General features: G+C 47.6%; 3 protein-coding genes and 1 non-coding gene across 5 annotated transcripts; 2 read left to right on the plus strand and 2 right to left on the minus strand.

The window, feature by feature from the left end:
- The first annotated feature begins 2958 nt into the window (after positions 1-2958).
- Positions 2959-3045, plus strand: TRNAM-CAU (transfer RNA methionine (anticodon CAU)). Its single transcript is given in 2 exon segments — positions 2959-2996; positions 3010-3045. It is a non-coding gene; the product is annotated as a tRNA-Met (tRNA).
- A 2083-nt stretch (positions 3046-5128) lies between these two features.
- Positions 5129-8275, plus strand: LOC117863407 (WEB family protein At5g16730, chloroplastic). Its single transcript, XM_034747097.2, has 3 exons — positions 5129-5425; positions 5582-5804; positions 5891-8275. The coding sequence occupies exons 1-3, from the start codon at positions 5406-5408 to the stop codon at positions 7958-7960; spliced, it is 2313 nt and encodes a 770-aa protein (XP_034602988.1). The 5' UTR covers positions 5129-5405; the 3' UTR covers positions 7961-8275.
- A 784-nt stretch (positions 8276-9059) lies between these two features.
- LOC117863408 (uncharacterized) lies at positions 9060-15193 on the minus strand. 2 transcript variants are annotated; one of them, XM_034747098.2, is made up of 12 exons: positions 14200-15193; positions 13946-14115; positions 13504-13552; positions 13116-13235; positions 12937-13031; positions 12586-12791; positions 12250-12438; positions 11962-12171; positions 9868-10021; positions 9678-9741; positions 9515-9589; positions 9064-9414 (listed from the first exon to the last, which is right to left on the minus strand). In XM_034747098.2, the coding sequence occupies exons 2-12, from the start codon at positions 14009-14011 to the stop codon at positions 9335-9337; spliced, it is 1308 nt and encodes a 435-aa protein (XP_034602989.1). In that variant the 5' UTR covers positions 14012-14115; positions 14200-15193; the 3' UTR covers positions 9064-9334. The 2 variants fall into 2 exon arrangements, with proteins under 2 accessions (XP_072151328.1, XP_034602989.1); XM_072295227.1 differs by having other exon boundaries at positions 9060-9414; positions 13946-15193.
- Positions 15194-16151: 958 nt separating this feature from the next.
- Positions 16152-18738, minus strand: LOC117865465 (uncharacterized membrane protein At4g09580). The gene is made up of 4 exons (XM_034749677.2): positions 18404-18738; positions 17148-17418; positions 16811-16981; positions 16152-16695 (listed from the first exon to the last, which is right to left on the minus strand). Exons 1-4 carry the CDS (start codon positions 18562-18564, stop codon positions 16534-16536), a joined length of 765 nt encoding a protein of 254 aa, XP_034605568.1. The 5' UTR covers positions 18565-18738; the 3' UTR covers positions 16152-16533.
- Between the last annotated feature and the right edge of the window lie 2417 nt (positions 18739-21155).

The raw sequence follows: 21155 nt of genomic DNA on the forward strand, positions 1-21155 counted from the left end.
CTGCGCGGGAAGGGTGCTCGCGCGCGCCGGAACAACGATTGGGGAAGGAGGTGGAACGCGAAAATATACACGGTGGGCGGTTGTTTTTTTCATCGTGAAAAGATTGGGGGAGGTTTGGGGAACTGTTGGATTTTTTTTTCATTTTTTCTAAAAAACTATTAGGGGTAAGATTAGCCATATTTTGGAGTTGCTCTAATATGTTTTTTTAGAGTGCCGGTCGGCTCACGTTTATGGACAATAACATTTGCATATTTTTTCTCTTTGTTTCAATGGCATTTTTTTCTCAATTGTGCAAGAGAGCTGCATCTTTGTATTAAGAAAGAAACAACAAGTAAATTACACAACGCTTAGTGCACCACCACGTGCTAGCCAGTTTTGCATCACACTAATTAGTAATCACATGACGAGAACATTTTCATGTTTTAGCACAAAATAAATAATAATGTGGATGACGCTAAATAATGATATAGCAAATACTTTGAGCTCCAAAGAGTTAGTTTCAAATTCATAGACTGTGAATGTATAAAACCAAATTTTGATTACTATTGTATCTGAAAGATTACGTTTCAATCTGCAAGCTGTAACATTGAAGCATAAGTTTCAAAGAAGTTCCGGGTATGAAAATTGGGATACCTAAAGCGATCAAAGTCGGCTAGTAGTGGTTTAATTAATTCATCGTCAACTAGGAACCTTATAATCGACTAAAAATGAACAAAAATAGAAAAATAAAACAACCTTTACTCCTAGGCTATTTAAGGTGCTAACAAATAGCAAAACAAAATGTGAAATAATTAATCAAAATACAACACGCTCTCAAAAAGGTAGTCTGGGTCTTCTGAATCCATCTTTGGCATTTCCAGCAGGTCTTGCATGTCATCAGGTAGTTTCGTTCTGCACGATGCGAACCAAGAACTCCATGAGGCACACGGTGTTCAGCGTCGCCTCTTGCCCTTTCCTCATATCTTGTAGAGAGAGGGGATTTGTGACTTCCATGATGTGCGCCGAGCGATTCCGACGCCGCTCCAGGTCTTGACTGATTTCACCGACAATGCTTCCCGGTGACACAAGCGTTGGCCTGTATCCCCAAGCTAGCTCATAGTCGGACCTTTGTACCATCAAATCGCCTGGCATGTCTGCCTTATATATCTTCTTTGTTGCAACATCGTACAACCAAATGTCGTCGATCGAGCACTCAAAGTGCAGAACTAGCATCCCACCGCAGTGCCAAACGCCGACAATTGAAAGGCAATAGATGTCGTCCTTATCCGAGATGACACACATTTGCTCCCTGTGGTGATCCGCTGTGAGCAGCCACAATGCTATGCAACAGCCAGCAATCCTCACCATGCACGGACGACCTGACATCTCAATGAGCTCGAACATTCCATGCAAGAGTCGAGCATTTTGACGCTCGCCCGGTACGTCTATTTTACTCACCGTCTCATCATCTACTTCAAAAGCGAGGATCACTGATTTCTCCAAGTGGAGATATATTGTGCCGTCCAAGTAGAGTGACTTCTGCTTCATTTTTTCGTCCACTTCCACAGATGACACAATTGGCAGTGGTATTTGCTTCTCGGCGCCGTCGCCGAGTAACTGGATTACTAGCGAATACTTGATGCGATGCGTTGGCCCGCCGGTGATGCGGATTCTGTTTTTACCTCGAGCACTAGCAATGAACCACTAGCAATGAACCGGTTGATCTGGTGTGTATCCTTGCGGCACAGAAGCATCTTGTAGGTTTTGCTCCTCCGGCCGTAACCAAACCCGAGGACGAGACACTTGCTTTCTGGCGATTGTTGGGCGACTGTCACCTCCCTGGCAACATCAGCGACGGCCGGGTTCCAGAGTGTGCACCTGCATAGGTCAGAGAACCCATTGCTTGCAAGGAGAACGACGCCGTTGCATGTGTTGACACATCTCGTCCCGAGGTACCTCCAACCGGCGACCGTGCGCATCGGGCCGTCGCAGCTGAGCCGCCCGGCGCCGGCGACATGGAAGCCGTAGAACCGGCTGGCGGGATTCTTCTGCTCGGGTCTCCTCCTCACGAGCGCCGTCGGCGACGTACGCGATGTGCGGTTGCGGCAGCGGCGCGCCGAGGCGGCGGTGGAGGCTCCTGAACTACGGGCTGCGGATCAGGCCGCCGTGGTGCTTCGAGAGCGCCGTGCACGCGACCGCGGTGCGGGCCGGCAGGCGGGCGAGGATGTTGCGGACGACATCGTCGGGAACGCTGCTTGCTGCGCCTGACGCTCCAGCATCGACGGCCGCCGTCTTGCACTTCTTTGGGGATGGAGCGACAGCGCTGCTACTCGGCGCCGCTTTGTCTCTCTCGTCAGCGATCCCATCTTCCCCCGCCGCCGCCACCGCCGCCTTCTCCATGATCCAATCACGTGGCTTCTTTGTAGATCGTGGAGATATACCAGCTTATCCGTCACGTGAAGGCAGGACCCAGCATCGCTCGATTTTTTATTCTCGTTTTTCGCGGAAAGCTTGTTATACCTATACGAAATCGTGTGGTTTGGTAAGATCTCCGAAATAATAGGCGCAAATGGGAACCAGAACACAAGCTCGTCGTCAGCGTGAAGTTTTGGAACGTGCATTACTGTGCAGCGTGGGCCCGGCACTGCCGCGCCCGGAAGGTAGCATACGTGCTGTGACGGCGCCCGGAAGGTCGCACATACGTGCTGTGACGGTGCTTCACACGATAATTTTAGAGTCAAATAAGGAAGGTCTTATTTTAGTGGTGTCATAAAGGGAATTTTCTCGAAAGGGAAGGGCATGCTTAGTATTGGTTTGAACCAACCAGACGAACACAGATTCGTTTAAATACTACAGTAATGCATTGTAGCTTCTCTAACTATATATTTGCATTTGCATTTGTCCAACACTCGAATTCATACAGAATACAGATAGGAAGTTTAAATTAACTTATTTTTTAATTTTCCATTAGACACCATAGGGGTGGTGGCGCAGTTGGCTAGCGCGTAGGTCTCATAGCTAAAGCGAGTGATCCTGAGGTCGAGAGTTCGAGCCTCTCTCACCCCATTGTATTTTTGTCCCACATCTTTTTTTTCTCTCTTGCCGAAAGGCCCAAAACCAATCTCATTCCTACCATGGGCATGTCGTACGAGGCGTGCACACTCCTCCCTTCGTTGAAGGAATTCGTGGCCCTGCACGCAGCCCAGCAACGGCCATATGAGCCATCCTTTTTTTTCCTTATTTTTTTTGTATACGATGGAACGACTCGAAGCACATCTGCACATGGTCCGAGTCTCCGAGATGCTTTTGCACATGCCGAGATCCGAGTCGCCAAATTTTTTTAGCCTCAACTTCACAGACATTCCCTTATCCAACCACTGCCGTCAAATTCTATACCGGTAACCCTATCTGCTCACGGGACGCGCCGGCCGGCGTCATCTCCTCTCCTCCAGTCCTCCCAGGCCAACAGGCTCATCAAACGCGTGCCCACATGGTGGCCGACGGAGATCATCCATCCAACAGCAACGCGGGGCATGGTGCGGCGTCAGGTGTGTGCAGTGCAGGTCTCGCCTCGCCCTCCTGTCTCTACCTCCACGGACCACGGCTCCACTACCTGCCAGCGGTTGGGGCTTGGGCGACGGACGAAATCTGCGGAGCACAACCAGCTCAGCTGCATCTGTGATACCGCTGCCGGCGGCGGATCGCCGTTCTGATCTGAGCTGGAGGAAACGCCGGGTTTATGGAGATGTTTCGGTTGGGGCTCCATGATTATTAGTCACGACTTGCAAATGTTTTGATGGCCAGCTTCATTAGCTGTTCACATCCTACTGTACGCGCGTCTGATCTGGCAGTGTACACGCGAGGATCCTTCCGATACAGAGGTCCTGCCGGCGGTGAGAGTTTTGTCGAGGACCGACACTAGATCGAGAATGGTTTTCTTCCTCTTTCCTGATGTTCTCCGGCCTCTTTCGTCCTTGGAAAGGACAGCATCGACGTCTCATCCTCTAGCTGATCAATCTGAGTGTCCTCGCAACTCGCTACATCCTCTAGGGACCATGATTGATCACAGAATAAAACACTACGGGTTCCTTGGAATTTCACATCAACCCTGTAATAAGAGGAATAAAAATATCCTTTTGGGACTTGTGGACTTTGTAAAATGTTGCTAAGGATGCACTGGAAAAGAAATGTGAATGATAACTGTAACAAATAGTCAAATATACATGAACGTAAAATAATAAGGCAAAAATACTATTGGAATAATCATAGAATTGTATTTAGTGCAATGGACGTAAAACTAGATGCACTTAGATACATTTATTTTACAATTTTGTATGTTTGGTCGGCCACGAATAGATCTCATAACAGTGTGTTGTTTACTCATATGGAGTAGATGTTTTGTTTTAAGAGAACCGAGGTGGTAGCCTGACACGTCCTCTTTTTTTGACCGCTACGGTAGCCGCCGCTCTTCTGCGGCGCGCAGTCCCCACCGTACCGAGGCCAGATTCCTAGGTTAATTTGCTCGTAGTACTAGAATCATGCTGTTGGATGCAGGAATCATCGGACTACGCCGTGAGCGGTGACTACTCGCGGGTAAATTACTCCTGCTAATCATGCATGTCGGGCTCGTTCCGTGCGCCAGCCACGAGTCTCCAGGAAGGGCTGACGAGCAAGACGACGCGCCGACCTGGAAATCCTCAGCGATCATATCCAGAATCCGATGCGAGGCGCCGAACGGTTCCATACACAGCCACCAGCAAATCGGGTCGAGACGTATCGAAGACTCTAGTACCACTAGTCAAATAAACATACGAGAAATCATTTTCTTTCCTTTTCTTTCCTTTTTCTTTTTGAAAGCAATAGGGAGTCTGCAGGGACCATGCTGCGTGCTTCATTATGCAAGGGCTAACAAGACAACGAAAGAAAAACAAAACACATGGAATGGAAAGGATTTTCGTCTGCTTTGATAGGAGGATACAAAACGCCGCGAGAGTGACGTGATACCGCAGCCGCAGCAGGCCCAGTGTTCCAACTCATCCGCCGGTCTCGCTGGCCGCCCAGCATGCATGGCCGTGCCTGTCCGGTGATCCGGCCGCTTCGCCTCTCCCTCTCTCTCCCCACCAAATAAAAACCTGCGAGGAAAATGTGAAGACCCCAGCGCAACAGCAACCCACAGGGATACTGATCGGCGCCGGTGTCTTGTAGCCCCGCGCCCCCGCGAGCCCCCCCACTCCGTCCATCTTCTTCAACTAGTGGCAGAGCGGCCGCAACCGCTCACCCACCGCTCCTTCCCCCCAATTTCTCGCATTCATTAGCGCCTCTCTCTCTCTCTCTCTCCCCGTCCGTTGGAGAGTGACGCACCAAGCGCAGGCGGGAGGAGGAGACGAAGCAGCAGCACCAGCGGAGGCAGCGGCAGAGGCGCCGCAATGCAGGGCTCCAAGACCAAGTGAGTACCCCCACCAGTCCCTTCTCTATCTGCGCTGCGGTTCCGGTTACTGATCGCCGCGAGGTCCCGGCGAGGTGGCTGGATCTCCGCGGGCCGTGGGCGGGTGGAGGTGGTGGTTTCGTTGCTTGACGGTGGGTTTGGTTTCTTGGAGCGCAGATCTGGCTTGGCGGAGGCGAAGAGCAACGGCAAGCCGGAGAAGGAGAAGAAGGGCGGCGCCGGCACGCCGCCGACCCCCAAGGACAGCAAGCCTCGCAAGCCGGCCGTGCCCAAGGCTAGCGCCGCCCATGGCATGCCGCGCGCGGCCGACAAGTCCCCTGGGTCGGCCGACCGCAAGGCGCCCACGCCCAAGGCCGCCTCCAAGCTCGCAACGCCTCCAGAGGTATGGCTGTTCGCGACTACCGCTGCTGTGGACACCAAAATCTTTGTGCTTTTCGCGGAATTCTGAGTTGTTATTCTTGGTTTCAGAAGCAAGGGAAGGCTACGAAGCCGGCGCAGGAGCAGCAGGCCGTGAAGCCGCCTCAGGAGCTGCAGGCGCAGCTTGCCGCGGTTCAGGAGGAGCTCGTGAAGGCCAAAGAGCAGTTGGTGGAGAAGGAGAAGGAGAAGGGGAAAGTCCTCGAGGAGCTGGGGATTGCCAAGAAGGTGGCTGATGAGGCCAATACCAAGCTGCAGGAGGCGCTGGATGTGCAGAGGAGGGCCGCAGAGGCGTCGGAGGCTGAGAAATTCCCTGCTGGTGATTCGGAGCAGGCAAGCATCGAGTCTGTGCAGAGGAAGCTGGAGAGCATGCAGAGCCAGCAGGAGGTTGACGCTGCCGCGTTGCGGTCGACTGTGGAGCAGCTTGAGAAGGCAAGGTATGAGCTGGCTGATGCAATCGATGCCAAGAACGAAGCGCTCAGCCAGGTAGATGGTGCCATTAGGGCTTCTGAGGCGAAGGCTGAGGAAGTTGAGCTCCTCACTGCAGAGGTTAAGCGCCTCAAAGAGCTGGTTGATTCCAAGGTGGATGGCAAGGCGAGGAAGACCACCGAGAGGATTCAGAAGCTTGAAACAGAGAACTCTGCATTAAAGCTCGAGCTTGAGAAAGCAAAGGCTGCTGAAGAGAAAGCAGTTGGATTGGAGTGCATGGTTGAAGAACTTAAGGTTGGTATTGCTGATGCTAAGAAGGTATGCTCAGAGTCAGGCGAATTAGCTGATGAATGGCAGAAGAAGGCACAGCTGCTGGAGGTCAGATTGGAAGAAGCCGACCAGTCTAATATTTTGAAGGGTGAGTCTTTGAATTCCGCGATGGAAGAACTGGATGCAACAAGTAGTTTGCTCCGCGACAAAGAATCCAAAGTTGCTGCTCTTCAGGACAAGGTCAGGTTCTTGGAGGATGAGGTTGCTAGACAGAAGGGGGATATTGATGTGTCCGGCGAACGGCTAGCTGCTGCAGAGAAAGAGGCAACTGATTTATGCGCGGAGGTCGAAGGGCTTAGGTTGAAGCTCCGTGCAGCGGAAGAAGAGAAAATGGATGCTCTTAACAGTGATAAAAATGCTAGTTCAGAAATAGAGACATTGACTGAACAGAACCACCAGCTGGCTGAGGAGCTTGAAGCTAGCAGAGATGAAGTTGAGAAAATTAAGAAGGCAATGGAAGGTCTGGCCTCGGCCTTACAGGAAATGTCAGCTGAATCTAGGGAAGCGCAGGAGAAGTACCTTCTCAAACAAGATGAGATTGAGCAGGCTCAAGCACAAGTAGAGGAGCTTAACATGAGTCTGAAGAATACTAAGGAGAACTATGAGGTAATGCTTGATGAAGCAAACTATGAGAAGGTTTGCCTTACAAAGTCAGTTGAAAGACTAGAAGCAGAAGCTAAGAACGCGCACGAGGAATGGCAGTCCAAGGAGCTAAGTTTTGTCAATTCTATTAAGAATTCAGAAGAAGAAATAGTCGCTATCAGAGTTCAGATGGACAGGACCTTGGAGATGGTTAAGGACAAGGAAAATGAAAATGCTGAGTTGCAGGAGAAGATGCAGCACCTTGAAGCTCAGCTTATGGAAGCTAACAAGATCAAAGAGGAAGCTAAGGCTGAAACTATCCAATGGAAGGAGAAGCTATTAGACAAAGAGAATGAGCTGCAGAACATAAAACAGGAGAACGATGATTTGCAGGCAAAAGAATCAGCTTCATCTGAGAAGATTAAGGAGCTCTCTTCCCAGCTTGCTAATGCAAAAGATGGCATGATAAATGGTAGCACCAAGCAAGAAGATAATGAGAAGGGGGGCAGTGAAGAGGACGATGAACCTGTTGTGGTAGTTGCGAAAATGTGGGAGAACAGCAAGTACACTGACTATGATTCATCTAAGGAGAAGGAGAATGACGGCGACTCACAAGTTGATTTGGAATCAAACAAGGGAGATGCAGCTCTTGACAGCAATGGGTTGCACTCGACAAAGGAAAACAGTGGCAGCACATCACCAACCAAGCAGCAACAGCAGCAAAAGAAGAAACCTTTGCTGAAGAGATTTGGTGGTTTGCTGAAGAAGAAAAGCGAAAATTAGCATAAAACCATCTGATGATATTCTTTGTTCTATGCTATGTGACATATTTCTTTGACTAGCCATCTAGTTCCTGAGCCTCCCTCCATGTTATGGCAAAGCAAATGATGGATGCTTCAAAGGATACAAAATGTCCGATGTATTTACAACCATTGAGTTCATGTCTTACATTTTGTATGATTGATGATCATTCATATTCTAGCTCTTGTAATTGTCATATATGCTCTATTTATGTTGCTTGAAGCAAAGATTTTCCAATCAGTTATACTGCTAGCAGAATGTTTTAAGGAAATGATGACAACCATGTTCCTGAGCTGACATTACAGAGTGATGATAGCAATGGGTCATGATGCATTATTGAATGGAAAAGGCATGTTAAGCATGTGATAGCCAGTTGGGTTCTTGATGAGGCTGTTGCTCCTCAATAATGGGTTTGCTCCAGCAACATTTTTTTGGCATTTGCCCCACTTCTCTAATTATAAAGTCAATATAAGGGGCTACATTATACGGGTACATGTTATTTCCAAATTATGCAATTGTGAGCACTTCCAGATTATTCAGTTGACTCACAAGGATGCATAGGAGAAGCAGCTAGGCGATCATGCAAACTTTCAAAGTGACGTGCCTGAAATAAATGAGCCTATCCGCAGCACCAAAAGATCAGGTGCTCATTACAGTAGTCATTACCATGTCCACCGCCAAATCGGTTGAAACTTTCATGCCAAATATGCGAGATTCAGATGGGATTCGATATTGGTAACAGTGATGCAAGTCCGTACCTGCACTGCCTGTTCTCCTGTGTCTTGTGGATGCAGATCAGCTACACATGGAGATGCATGCATGGTACAGGGGTTAGGGGGACCATCGCACCGGTTTTTCTCAGTGAAACCATGTGAAGCTCTGACGGCTCCCCGCATGAACTGAACGGTAGGCTTCAATTTCAATGTAGACGGTTGACGCCTTTTATCGTGTCCTCCAACGTTTCACTGCATAGTGCACTCTTATTGCTCCAGCAGAAGTAATGGATCCGAAGGGACAGTGTCTTGTAAAGTGGAAACGGTAACAGTGCAGCATGAATGACTAAACATTTAGTGCAACAATATACCTTTCCCAACTGCAAAGCTGACCCGAATCGATTCCACAGAATAGTGCAGTCTGGTGTACTGAAACTTTTCTACATTCTGATGCTTAACAAAACTTTGACTGAAATGACTATGCACAAGTATCCAATCCAAGCGCCATGAGGGAGGAAACGTAACTACATAAGCTAATAATGTAGTATTTTGTAGTTGAGACAGAATAGGAGATCTATCAAGTTAATATGTAAATCTATGTCAGTACAAGCTAAATGTACACTACAGCATCAGAGTACATATCCTAGAAAGAAAAATCCTCAGGCAAACGATTGCCAAACTTGCTGGATAGAAAGCTCCTGTACTTCCCCTTAAGTTCGCCAACTGCAATCAAAAGATGTGGTTTTTTTCTGTTAAAGCAGGACTACACTTTAGGGATACCGCTTACCATGATATTGATTGTAGGTATCAAAGAACTATTTACCTCTAAAGTCTTCAGTTTTGATGTCAGGCAGGTTGTGAGATAGTGCTATCTCTAATAGTTTCATAAGCCCCTTGCCTGTTTGACAATGTTTTGTCATCTTAGTGTCCCTTCCAGAAAGGAAAGCTGAATAATACATGAAAGGAAAAAGCTCATGTTATAATACCATCAATGTACTTTCCAGAGTGCTTAGCATTGATCAGATATGCTGGTGCATCATCTTCTTTCAACTGCAAAAGTAGCACATCAATCTTCAGATGCCAATACCAGAAAAATAGTAATAGACAGAAGGTAGAGAGCTAACACTAGTTACTAAATAACAAGAGAAAAACAAGCAAAAAAATTGAGCCACCTACATGTGAGAATAAGGAACCTGCAAGTGCAAGTGGGTCAGCAGGAGAGGGGGCCCTGCTGTAAGCTGGGACAAATTTACCATCGTGATATCCAGCCAAGAAATGGTAAGCAGCCTGGCCAGGAGAGAGCTGTGATACAGATGGTACGGCACCAGTGCTGAAAGTACAAAAGACAGCATCGCATTGTTAGCAAACTCGGAGTCCCATTCCTTCTTATCATCGCAGCTACTAGTTTATTTCATTTTAACTGTCAGATAATCTTACTATTACTAATTGGAGGCTCCTTTTTAAGCCTCCAGTGAAGCCACATAGGATCCTAGGTGGACACTCTAGAAAAATAGAGAAATCCTAGAAATTCTCACAAAAAAGCAAAACATTTGGCCATCAATATGTAGACTCAAATCATCATAACCATTGGATCTATTGTGTTTTCTAAAAAATTACCCACCCAGCCATTCTGAAAATAGTTCAAAGTAACCCCCTAAATCTGTATCTAAATTACCCACCTCTACCATTATATAAAATAAACTAAAGTAAACACCTAAACTTCATCAAAATTACCCACTTATGCCATTATAAACAATATTTAAAATAACCCCCTAAATTTGCAACTAAATTGCCCACCACTAATACTTAAAAAATAACTTAAACTAACCCCTTAAATTTGCATATATATTAACCACATATATATGCCAGTATTAAAAATAAAATGAGGTAACCATACATTTGAATGCAAATCACCTTACTTAAAATATACACCAATATATGATTCTAAATCATCTATTTACTACACTATTGGTATATGGTATAATAATTAAGGTATTTACGCATGATTGTGCGTCACCATTTACAAAGAAATAGAGGAAATGATGAGAATATAGATTTCTGTGTTAAAATCATAGCTCAAACTTGGGGTCCATTAAATAAATTCAAACGCATACCTGTGATGCAAACTGAAAGTTAAAGATAATAAATGTGGATGAAAACATTATAGACTAATTACTAACTAAAATCTATCATAATCGGATGAAGATAATAAGTATATATCTATAGAAATATTGTGTTTGAATATTTTACAAATGAGAGATAGCTCAAGGTAATAGTTTTGTGGCAATGTGGCCTCATTTTTTTCCATTGGAGACTCCACGTTAGTCCTCACAAGACACGGTAGAAAAAAAAAGACATTCTAAAAATTTTTACGAAAATTAGAAACACCAAACATCAATCCTGCAAACTCTAATAATCATAGTCATTGGTCTATTATGTTTTCTAAAAAGTTTTCCACCACTATCATTTTGAAAATATTCCTTTTTAGGGTAATTTTGAAAATATTTTAAAATAAACTCTAAACCTATATCTAAATTACCGAGCTCTGTCGTTATAAAAATAATCTAAAATAACCCCATAATCTTCATCCAATTTACTCATGCATATCATTATAAAGCATAATTTAAAATGTCATTCTAATAAATTTGTATCTAAGTTACCCACGTATGTCGTTATTAAAAATAATCTAAAGTAAACACCTAGATCTTAATCTAATTATCTTCATGTGCATCATATATAAATGTTCAAAAGTTAAGTAATATATTATTCTAAATTACCTATTTATGTCATTGTTAATATAGAAATACTAAGCTAAGGTATATACACATCATGAATGTCACCATGTAGACCATTTATACATGCATAGGAGGAAGTGATGAAAAATATTGATTTTTATGCTAAACGCAATGTATGGAGGTGAGATACAAAATAAAAAAAAGTGTGAATGAAAAAGTGTATAGAGTAATTACTAATTAAAAATCAATCAAAACTGGATAAAGATAAGTACACATCTATATGAGTATTATATTGAAGTATTTAAGAATGAGAGAGTAGGAGGTAAACAATTTTGATTATTATCTATGATTTTAATTTCTAAATAATTTTCAAATACAATAGCTTTTAAAAATATTAGCCCGTGCGGGAGTACGGGTTGATGGACTAGTTATATGCTAATGTTGTTGTTTAGCAAAAGAGATGTTACAGCACTTCATAGATCGCATTTTTTAAACAAAGAGAAATCATGTTATCAAAGCACAGGCTGTTCATTACCTATCAGCTGATACAATAATTACAGTAGATGGTTTGGCAAACAACTTTGGTTCCCTTCTTGACTTTGTTGGGAAAAGCACAGTAGACCATTTAGAAGATATGGCTGCACCACAGTCAATTGACAATAGAACATTCTGAATTTCAGAGCAGGACCTGATGATCTCCACTGGAGCAAACAATAATACAACACGACCACCAAAGCTCAGAAGCCTGAAACACACAACATAGAAGAAAAATAAGAAAACATTTCAGAAAAAGTAAGAAGAAAGAATAATAAGCAAACTTTACCAGCCTGGAACAGGGAGGCCGCCTCTTGCAGATAATATCGGGGCTGACATAGCAGTAAGTGCATCTTTCACAATAGCTGAATCAGCGAATGCTTTACGGCACAGAATTAGAGATGAGCGTTCAATGTCAGCTGCTGCAAATCCATTAGCGTATTGTGTCCCAGAACCAAGAAGAGACTTGATGTTATTACTGTTTCAAACATTCATAAAGAAAGATATTAATTGGCCTTCCTTTATAGCCAACTACATGTTTTTGTTCTTGTTAGTAAAGATATTAGTTGAATGAAGGAACAAGTTAAAAGAAAATCATTTGTGAAAGAATGAAAAGAAAATATACCTTATGGAACTGGTAGCATATATAGTCAAAGGGTTTGTGTCATGGGAAATCGCACGATCTGGTATTTTCCAAAGGATATTTGACAGTAACATAACAGCAGAGGGGTTATCACTAATGATTCGGACCTTTGCATCACATTCTGCTGAGGAACCAATGGCACCATCTTGAACATATAGACATGAGATGGATGAAAGGTGAAACGTGACCTATATAAGCAATAAGTCCATCAAAACACTGGGAGATGTTCAGAAGAGTTGGCTCAAAATTTTGGATCCTTTATAAAGGTTAACATTATTTCAGCTCTATTCATGAGAATCACATTGAGGGCTGAAGCCAAAGCTTAGAACGCACCAGTTTCAGAAGCTTTGCAAATAGAGCTTTCGAAACATCAGGGACCCCGCCAATGACATCTCCTCTAACATGAAGCGGAATGCCAGACAAACAGTCTGCATGCTCCAGATGCAGGCACAGAGTTGCACAATTAGTATCGATTTTATGTACACATCAAAACAGGATTGTTTTGCACATGCCTGGGTAAGTAGCACCGCCTTTCTGAAGCTCGGATGTCTCCAAGTTATGGAACACCTTATCTTTCACAATGACACCTCTTCCAGCAATAGCCCAATTAAGACCATATGAAACATCTTGGTCTTCTCTGTGCAACAAAGAATAGAGGACGAATTTGCAGACATTTGTAGTGACTGGCCAAATGAAACAAAACATAGTATCGAGCTTGACATAATAAGCACTAAGTCACATAGACAATTGCCCAAATCAGAGTTTGGTGTTGCACACCATAGCCTGTCTTTTGAGACACTCATAACTAGATATGAGAAGTTCATAGGCTTAACACAGATATTAGATCAAGAGTTCTCTAGCAACTAGGAAGGGGAGAGTATGGCCATTGACGACACTTACCTCGGGCAGGTGGTAACCTCTCGTTGCTTCTATGGTATGCACACTGAAACTACAAAATTCAGAAATCAAACGTTCAGTCAGGCTTCACAAGTTCACATAGAGCACTGCTATTTACCACAATCACAACTAAGTGCAGCGTCTGCACGGAACCCTCATCAAATTTCACCATAAACCGATACTCGTAACCAGCTCTTAGATCACCCAACAGCACGCCACCCGGGACTGCAGCATGCTAAACTACAACCCATCTATTTGAATAGTCTACTGAACAACACCTACCTCTTTAATCGTCAGTTCAATATCAGAGCTCTACGCGTCAGCATTCCAAGGTTTCTGTACGCCCAAATCACTTCCTAAACCAACCAAATTAGCGCGGCCGCGGAATGGACGGAGTGAATCGCAACAGCGGCACACGCTCAGAGGAATGGAAAATCAGGCACACCTGTCGGATGCTCGCCGCCGGAGAGGACACTGCCGCGCGGACGGCGCGGCGGAGAAATCCCAGCATGCGCGTGCTCTGCTTCCCCTTCCCGGCCTGCCGGCGTGTGGCGTCGCCGGCTGCTCTCCGCAGCGGTGGAGACGGGGGGCGACGAGCCGACGAACGAGGAGCGGCTGTGGAAGTGGAGGCTGACGAGTGGGCTCGATTGTTTTTTCTGGAAAAGTGGGCTCAATGTTTAACAGGAATCAACTTACTACCCTTGTGGTCAGGCCCAAATGAGCCATGGAATGTGATTAGACTGTTCGAGGCCCATAAGGAGCCCGTGAATTCGGTGGGTCGCCGCAATGCGAGTTGGGCTCGATTCAAGCACCAGGCTCTTCACCTTCCAATCTTTAAGATTCGTGCGGCTGCTCTCAACCGCAGATCTTCTTTCCCCTTCCTTCTTTATGTCGCCTCCCCGCCTCTCTCTCTCATCGTCGCACGCTGCCGCTGCGGTGTCCAAGGGCGGGGGAGGAAGCTGGGCGGCGGGATCGGGAGCGGGTGGGAGCGATTGGCCAAGGCCGGTGGAGGTGTGGGTCAGCCGGGCGGAGGTTAGGGTTTCGAGTTTCTGGGGCTTCAATGTCCTGCGGACCTAGAGGAGGGAGGAGGTTGAGGGCGGCTGCAGGCCCGGCGGCGGAGGCGAGGCGGCGCTCGGCAGGGCAGGGCCAGACAGCCGGTGGGCGGTGGTCGGCGGCGGGGTCACGAGGGGAATCGGGTTAGGAAGGGCGGCGGTGGACGGTGGGCGGGCGGGGCGGCAGCCGCCGCCCGGGGTGGTGGAGGAGGCGGCGGGGTAGGGAACTGGCAGGGAAGAAGAAAGGAAGAGAAAGCGTTTGATGGGCCGAGGTGGGCTGGAAGATGAGAGGCCTATCTATTTTCCACAAGATAGATAGTAGCCCCCGGTGCAACCCACCACGCACCGGAAAATCCTATCCATCTTCTGGAAGGTGGGAAGACGGGTTATCGCAAATGCTTTAAGATTCGTGCACACACTTTTGGCTATCCGATCCGCTTCGTCTTCCTCCGCCGCCTGCCTCCATGCCCGATGCCGCGCTTCACCCCTGTCGCCCCCGCGCGGCTCGCCTTGGGAACGGAGGGGTGAGAGGTGGGTGGGAGCAGCTCGGTGGCGACCTTGCCGCCGTCCGTGGGTGGTGGTCGAGGCGGCGGCGATTTAGAGTTTCGGGTTTCCGGGGGGTGGGGCTCCAATGGCCACCGGCCTTAGAGGAGAAGGTCGGGGGGGCGGCGGTGGCGGTAGGACCGGCAGCGGAGGGCGAGGTGGCGCGGGAGCGCCGCGGGCGCCCGGTGGGCGGTGCCGGCGGCGGGGGCAACGAGGAACGCCGAATTCGGAAGGGTGGCGGCGGATGGTAGGCGGGCGGCGCGGCGAGGCTCTAGGCGGGCGGCGCGGCGGGGCTCTAGGCGCCGCCGGCCGGGGCGGTGGCGGAGGCGGCGGGGTAGGAGAAGCCGTTAGGTGCGAGGAAGAAGAAGCTGCGGCAGCGGCGGATGGTGGGCAGGCGGCGTGGCGGTTGGTGGGCGAGCGGCGCGGCAGCCGCCGGCCGGGGCAGCGACAGAGGGAGCGGTGGTGGAAGACGTCGGGCGCGGCGTGCGGAGAAGAAGTCGCGGCGGAGGCGACTGGGAAGAAGAATTACAGTAGATAAGAACCGATGGACCTTAATGGGCTTATAGATGAAGCTCTTACGCCCACAGTAACGCCCACCACGCACGGTGGGCTTCATTCACCGTCCGACGATCGACGTTATTGGCCTGCCGGCGACGTGCTGGAGCACTGGAGCTGTTCGCCATCAAGCGGGAAGATGACGGAAGGATGATGGAGATGACAGGCACATCACAAACTAAAAGCGGCATTGTAGCAAGATCATCAGAAGCAGTTTGTTTGAAAACTAACGGCACATTGCCTGGTGTTTCTGTTCAAGCTCACCAAACAAATTACCCGTCTGATAATCAGAAACAGATTTGTCATAACAAAATTACCCGTCTGCATCACTTGCCATAGCATAGCACCAAGCTCGGTTGTCGGTTGTTTCTAAACCGACAGGGTAGGCATCACTTGCCAAGGCAACCCGCTTCATGCAACAGTAGGCCACAGGCAATCAGGCACGGAAGGTAAACTCGAAATGGAGCAAGAGATTCAGGAACACAGCAGCTCGACAAGGCATTATCTTTGAACCACCGAATATGGATTGAATGAATCTGGTCAGTGTGTATATATACAAGGATTGAACTACAATGATTTTCCCATCTGAACAGCACTGCTCGTTTACATCAGAGCAGCTCGTCTAATGGTCACCCTGCTTTCCAGGTTCATTCATTCATGATGTGATGAGTGGCCACCAGATAATGTTTCTGATGATGGCAACACAGGTTCCTCTGTAGGTGGGCGATGGCCGGGCTTCGGGCTGAGGTCCCGCCAAGCTGCGCAGCCATGCGAACCATCTGTCATCCGGCCACAAGGGCCTGTCGATCCGAACTAATGAAGCCACTACATTCTGGATGCTGATATATACAGGTGAGGTGGACGCCGCGTGATGCTTTGGCGATCATGAAGCGCCTACCACCATTTCCGATGGTTTATCTTGCGCCTCGTCCTTTCCCAACAGTGCTGGAGTGACTGAAACAACACCGATCAGGAATAGCAGCGCTATTGACTGGGTGTCATACAGGTCACTCAGTGAAGTTAACTCTCCAAGAGCAATTCCAGCCTGAATGCACAACAGTTGGGAAAAAAAAGAGAGAAGAATTGTATTAGCGCCAAAAAAAAAAACAGCAATGCAGGCAACAGGCAGACAGGCATCGTATCTGAAGGTAAAAACTTACCCTCACAGTCACGTAAGCAGCTGGGATGAGACCAATGAGAGTTGCCAGTAAGAATGTATGGTAGGGGACATCTACTATTGGTGAAGCTAAGTTGATGAAGGTATTTGGCAATGTTGGGGTGACCCTGAGGAAAAGCATGTAATTCAACAGCTTCTCTCGCCTTTTAGCAACCTGAAATGAAAGAAAATTTACTTCTCAGTAATGAACTACAGAGTCTATGGATCATAAATAAAATAGCTTAAATGAAGCACAAAGCTATTCAGAATAAACATTTAAGTATAGCAGAACAATAGTGTAGGGTGAACCCTACAACAAGAAATGTTGACTCTGAGATTACCTGCTTCTGGAAGAAGCTGAGCTTATCTGGCCACAGCGAGAACACCAGTGGCTTCCCAATCATCTTCGAGAGGAAATAGCATGAAGAAGCACCAGCAGTGGCAGCAAAGACCACCAGAGCCACGCCCCGTAGTTGCCCAAATAGAGCTCCGGCAAGCAGTGACATGAATATTGTCCCCGGGATCATGAAGGTCTGCATGAAGATGTACACAGCGCAATAACCTACCAACACCTGTAGGGTGTAGTCACTAGTATAGTTCTCAAGATGGCCACTGCAAAGAAACCAACTGATGGTTAGAAAACAAAGGGCATTTCCATTTCAGTAGAAGCATTTACTATCCACTACGCACACATCTGAACTTTCAATTCAGCAATTAAAAAACAAAGGGCATTTCCATTTCAGTAGTTGCAAGGAACCAGAAGGCAATGTGGATATCATTAATATGGGGAAACAAATAGCTGACGTGTGTGGACAGATCATATCCGGTGCCATTATCCAATACCTAGCTCAAGGCACATGGAACACGCTAAGACCAAGTCCAAAGCATATGGCAATTGTAGCTGGAACGAAAGTGACATGGTAATTAAAGTGGCATAATTACGTCACCTTTCCAGAAAGTTGATCCAGGGAATCAGAGCAATGCTGGATTTGAATTGCATAACCAGGTTGTAATTCAAATCAATCGGTGGTCACTCGTCAGATCTAAAATGGTTCGACCAACAGCACAAACACTAAGCGGTATTTGAAGACGGCGCACCTTATTATTAAGAAACCTAATCTTTCTAATTTGAAGGAAAGTTTACATTGATCTAGAACACAAACAAACCATCCGCTTGCAAGTCTGAATTAACGAAATCAGCAGCGCGAGTCGCAACGTCGCCAGATCCATGCTATACTTATTACATTGGAACTAAAAATTCGCACCAAACTAACGCTGAGATCCATTCCAAATAATGAGAAAATCACTACCTAATTGCTTACAAACTACCACCAATCAAATGCTCCATTCCCGCAAACGCCAATCCACGAAAAGCATGCCATTTAGAAATGGAAATAGAATTGTGCCGATCTTTCAAAAAAAAAAATAGAACTGCGCCTTACAAACTAATAGAATAGGGACAATTTGCGAGCACAGATCAGCTAATGACCATATGAGACCCTGAATGGAATTCCCGCAGAAAAAGTCGGAAGCTTTCGTGAACAAAACTGACAAGACACCAACCGGAACAAGAAATGAAGGGGCACGAGAAACGTACGTGAGGATTTGGAGTTCCTCGAGGTTGCGCGGCAACTTGAGGAAGCTGTAGTCGGAGTCCGGCATGGAAAGGTAGACTCCGACGAGCCCGGCGGCGAAGGCGGCGGCGACCCCGGCGCCGAGCGCGGCCTCCCACACCGGGAACCTCTCCTCCCTCCCCATCCCCTCCTACTCCTGCTCTTCCCCCTTCAAAAATCCGGGGACCGGGCGAGGAGAAGAGAGAGAGAGAGAGAACGAGAGAGAGAGAGATGAAATCCGAGAGGAGGAAGAAGAGAGCTTTCTTTGGCTCCCCCTCCTGTCTCCCCTTCCCTTCCCCACTCCCCTTTCTTTCTCCTTCCTCCTCCGGTTGCTTTTCTTGGCGGAGTTTAATACTGTACGTGAAAGGAGGGAGGGAGGGGAGAGAGAGAGAGGGGAGAGCTGGAATAGAATATTCTCTCCCCTGTTTTATTTTAGCCTTTTCCTGGCTGCCTGAACAAAATTTCTGCTGCCCATCTCGTGCTGCTTGCTTGGCGTTGGTGTAAAGATAAACATGCTTTTGGCCAGGTTTTGTTGGGTCTGCAGCATTTGGGGCTCCGGGTTTCGGCCAATTTGATATGGTTACTTGCTCAGGCTTATCTTGCTTGCTTATTTTTAGCAAACACCAGCCAGTAGTGCATCAAAAAAAAAGCTTATATATCGTGTTCGTTTTCAGAAGGTGTTTTTTTGTTTTTGTGTAAACATGATTGAAATGTTGCTGATGTGTGACATTGCCTGGTTGAATGAAAACAGTGAGCACGTCAGTTTCGCTCCACGTTTTAAATCGGCTGAATCGAATAGAAACGCTGAAATGGACTGCTGCCAGTAGTGTGGCCTCCTCCAGTTTTTGACATCGAGTTGTGCTCCCGTTTTTAAAATGCTCTCGCTTCAGTCGTTCGTCTCTTTGGTTTGGGAATTGGCCCTGAGCCCTTTGGGCGTTTGGCTGAGGCTCACACGTCGTGATGTGGAAGCAACGGCCATGTGGCTGGCTCCCTCCTCGGTCTCTGTCATCGACGACGACGGCAGCGGAGAGGACGCGTACTGTTTCCTACAGCTGCAACGAACTAGTACAAGAACCAAAAAAAAAAGAACAATTTTATTTGAGAGTATCTCGCGAATTCTGTCGATCAATGAACGGATGAATCGTTTTGGGCAAATGATGGATCGCCGGAGAGACGCGACCACACCACATGGAGCTACTACGACTGCGAATAAACGAGGCCCTGCTTTTTTGTTTATCTCACCGTTTGACCCGCCGCCCGGGCCTTCCCTTCCCATGTGTTCGTTTACAGGTACCCACCACACCAGGGCACGCACCACCACCGGCCTCCCCCCACTCATGGCGCACCACGCTAACCGCTAACTGCCACTGCCATGTTCAGTCGTAGAAAACTACGAGATCCCCTTACCCCTTGCGCGCATGTGCCGCGCGGTCGCCTGTAGATCGGAGATGGCGCGTGCCCCGGCGTGGAGCACTTGCAGATTTCAGACAGATTCATGTTTGTTTTGGTGTGTCTGTCACTGCGCCTGCCTAGGATCCAACTTGTATTAAGAGAGGTGGTTGCAATTGCAAATCCTTGTGCAACGGTAACAGTCTAACAGATCTCGCCGTAGCAGATCTAGCCGGGTTTGCAGGGTCAGCAGTGACTCGGAACGAGATTACAAGCGAGAGAGACACGACGCATTGGACCTACCGACCTGTCTGGGCCAGCAACACAAAAGTTTCAGCCTTCACAAAACCTCAATGCGGTAGGCGCGCCGTAGCGTTGGAAACGACTTGGCAGTTGGCAGATCGGTTTGCCGTTGCCTATCACTGTGTTTGGTGGTGATCCAGAACGAATGAATGAATGGATATGTTTTTGTCGTGCTGCTTTGCTGGGTAATAAGTAGAATATTAGCGGGTAATTTCGGTCCGGCTGTTGCACATGCATATGCCTCGAGACTCGAGAGGCCAAATTACTGATCAGAATCACCGTGGTCAAACTAATCCCACCCGGCTAATGTGACAGATCAAGCCGCGTGATGAGTCGCGCCAATAAGATAAGCATGCCCTGGACGAGCTTAACCATCGGGGACAGGGGCGGGGAGGCTGTCAAAGCAAAGCTGTCAGTCACACTCGTTTTTACTCGGGTGGCATCAGCGAAGGCGCATCAAAAAGGGTCGGATACTTTGATTTTCTACCGACAGCTTTTGCAGCACACACTGAGTGTGCGTGCGAGACCATCATAAATCGACATCGAGATAGCCTGTTTCATCTAGAACAGCCCACTGTTCATCTGTAAACGAGGACGTGTCGTACTGTGCCAGAGAGTGCGACAGGTCGCACGGGCGACACGTTTTACCGGCCGTTGGACAGGGACTACCGGACCAAGAGGGAATTTTGTAGGGCGTGTCAGGCCGGCCGCCGGCGCCGGCCTGATGCCTCCTCTCTGCGTTGTCGTGGACGGTGGAGTGGACCAGCCACGGATCTCAACAGTGAGCGGCCAACTTTTTTTACCGCCCGGCTTGATGTCGCCCTCACATTAGTCACATGGTGGACCAGACCAAACTTGGCCACTGAAATTCACCCACTGGCCGCTGCCGTCTGCCGTATGCCTGTTTACGACGAGTCGAGGTGCTGCTCTTATGGTTCAGACTTCAGAGTTTGGGAGCAGGTGGTTTTCTGAAAAGACTCGCATTTTGCGTTCTTCATTGATTTTACATGTGTAGGAAGTTATCAGATATCATGCGTAGTGTAG

This window comes from Setaria viridis, chromosome 7, assembly GCF_005286985.2.
Source record: "Setaria viridis chromosome 7, Setaria_viridis_v4.0, whole genome shotgun sequence".
Classification (NCBI taxonomy): Eukaryota; Viridiplantae; Streptophyta; class Magnoliopsida; order Poales; family Poaceae; genus Setaria; species Setaria viridis.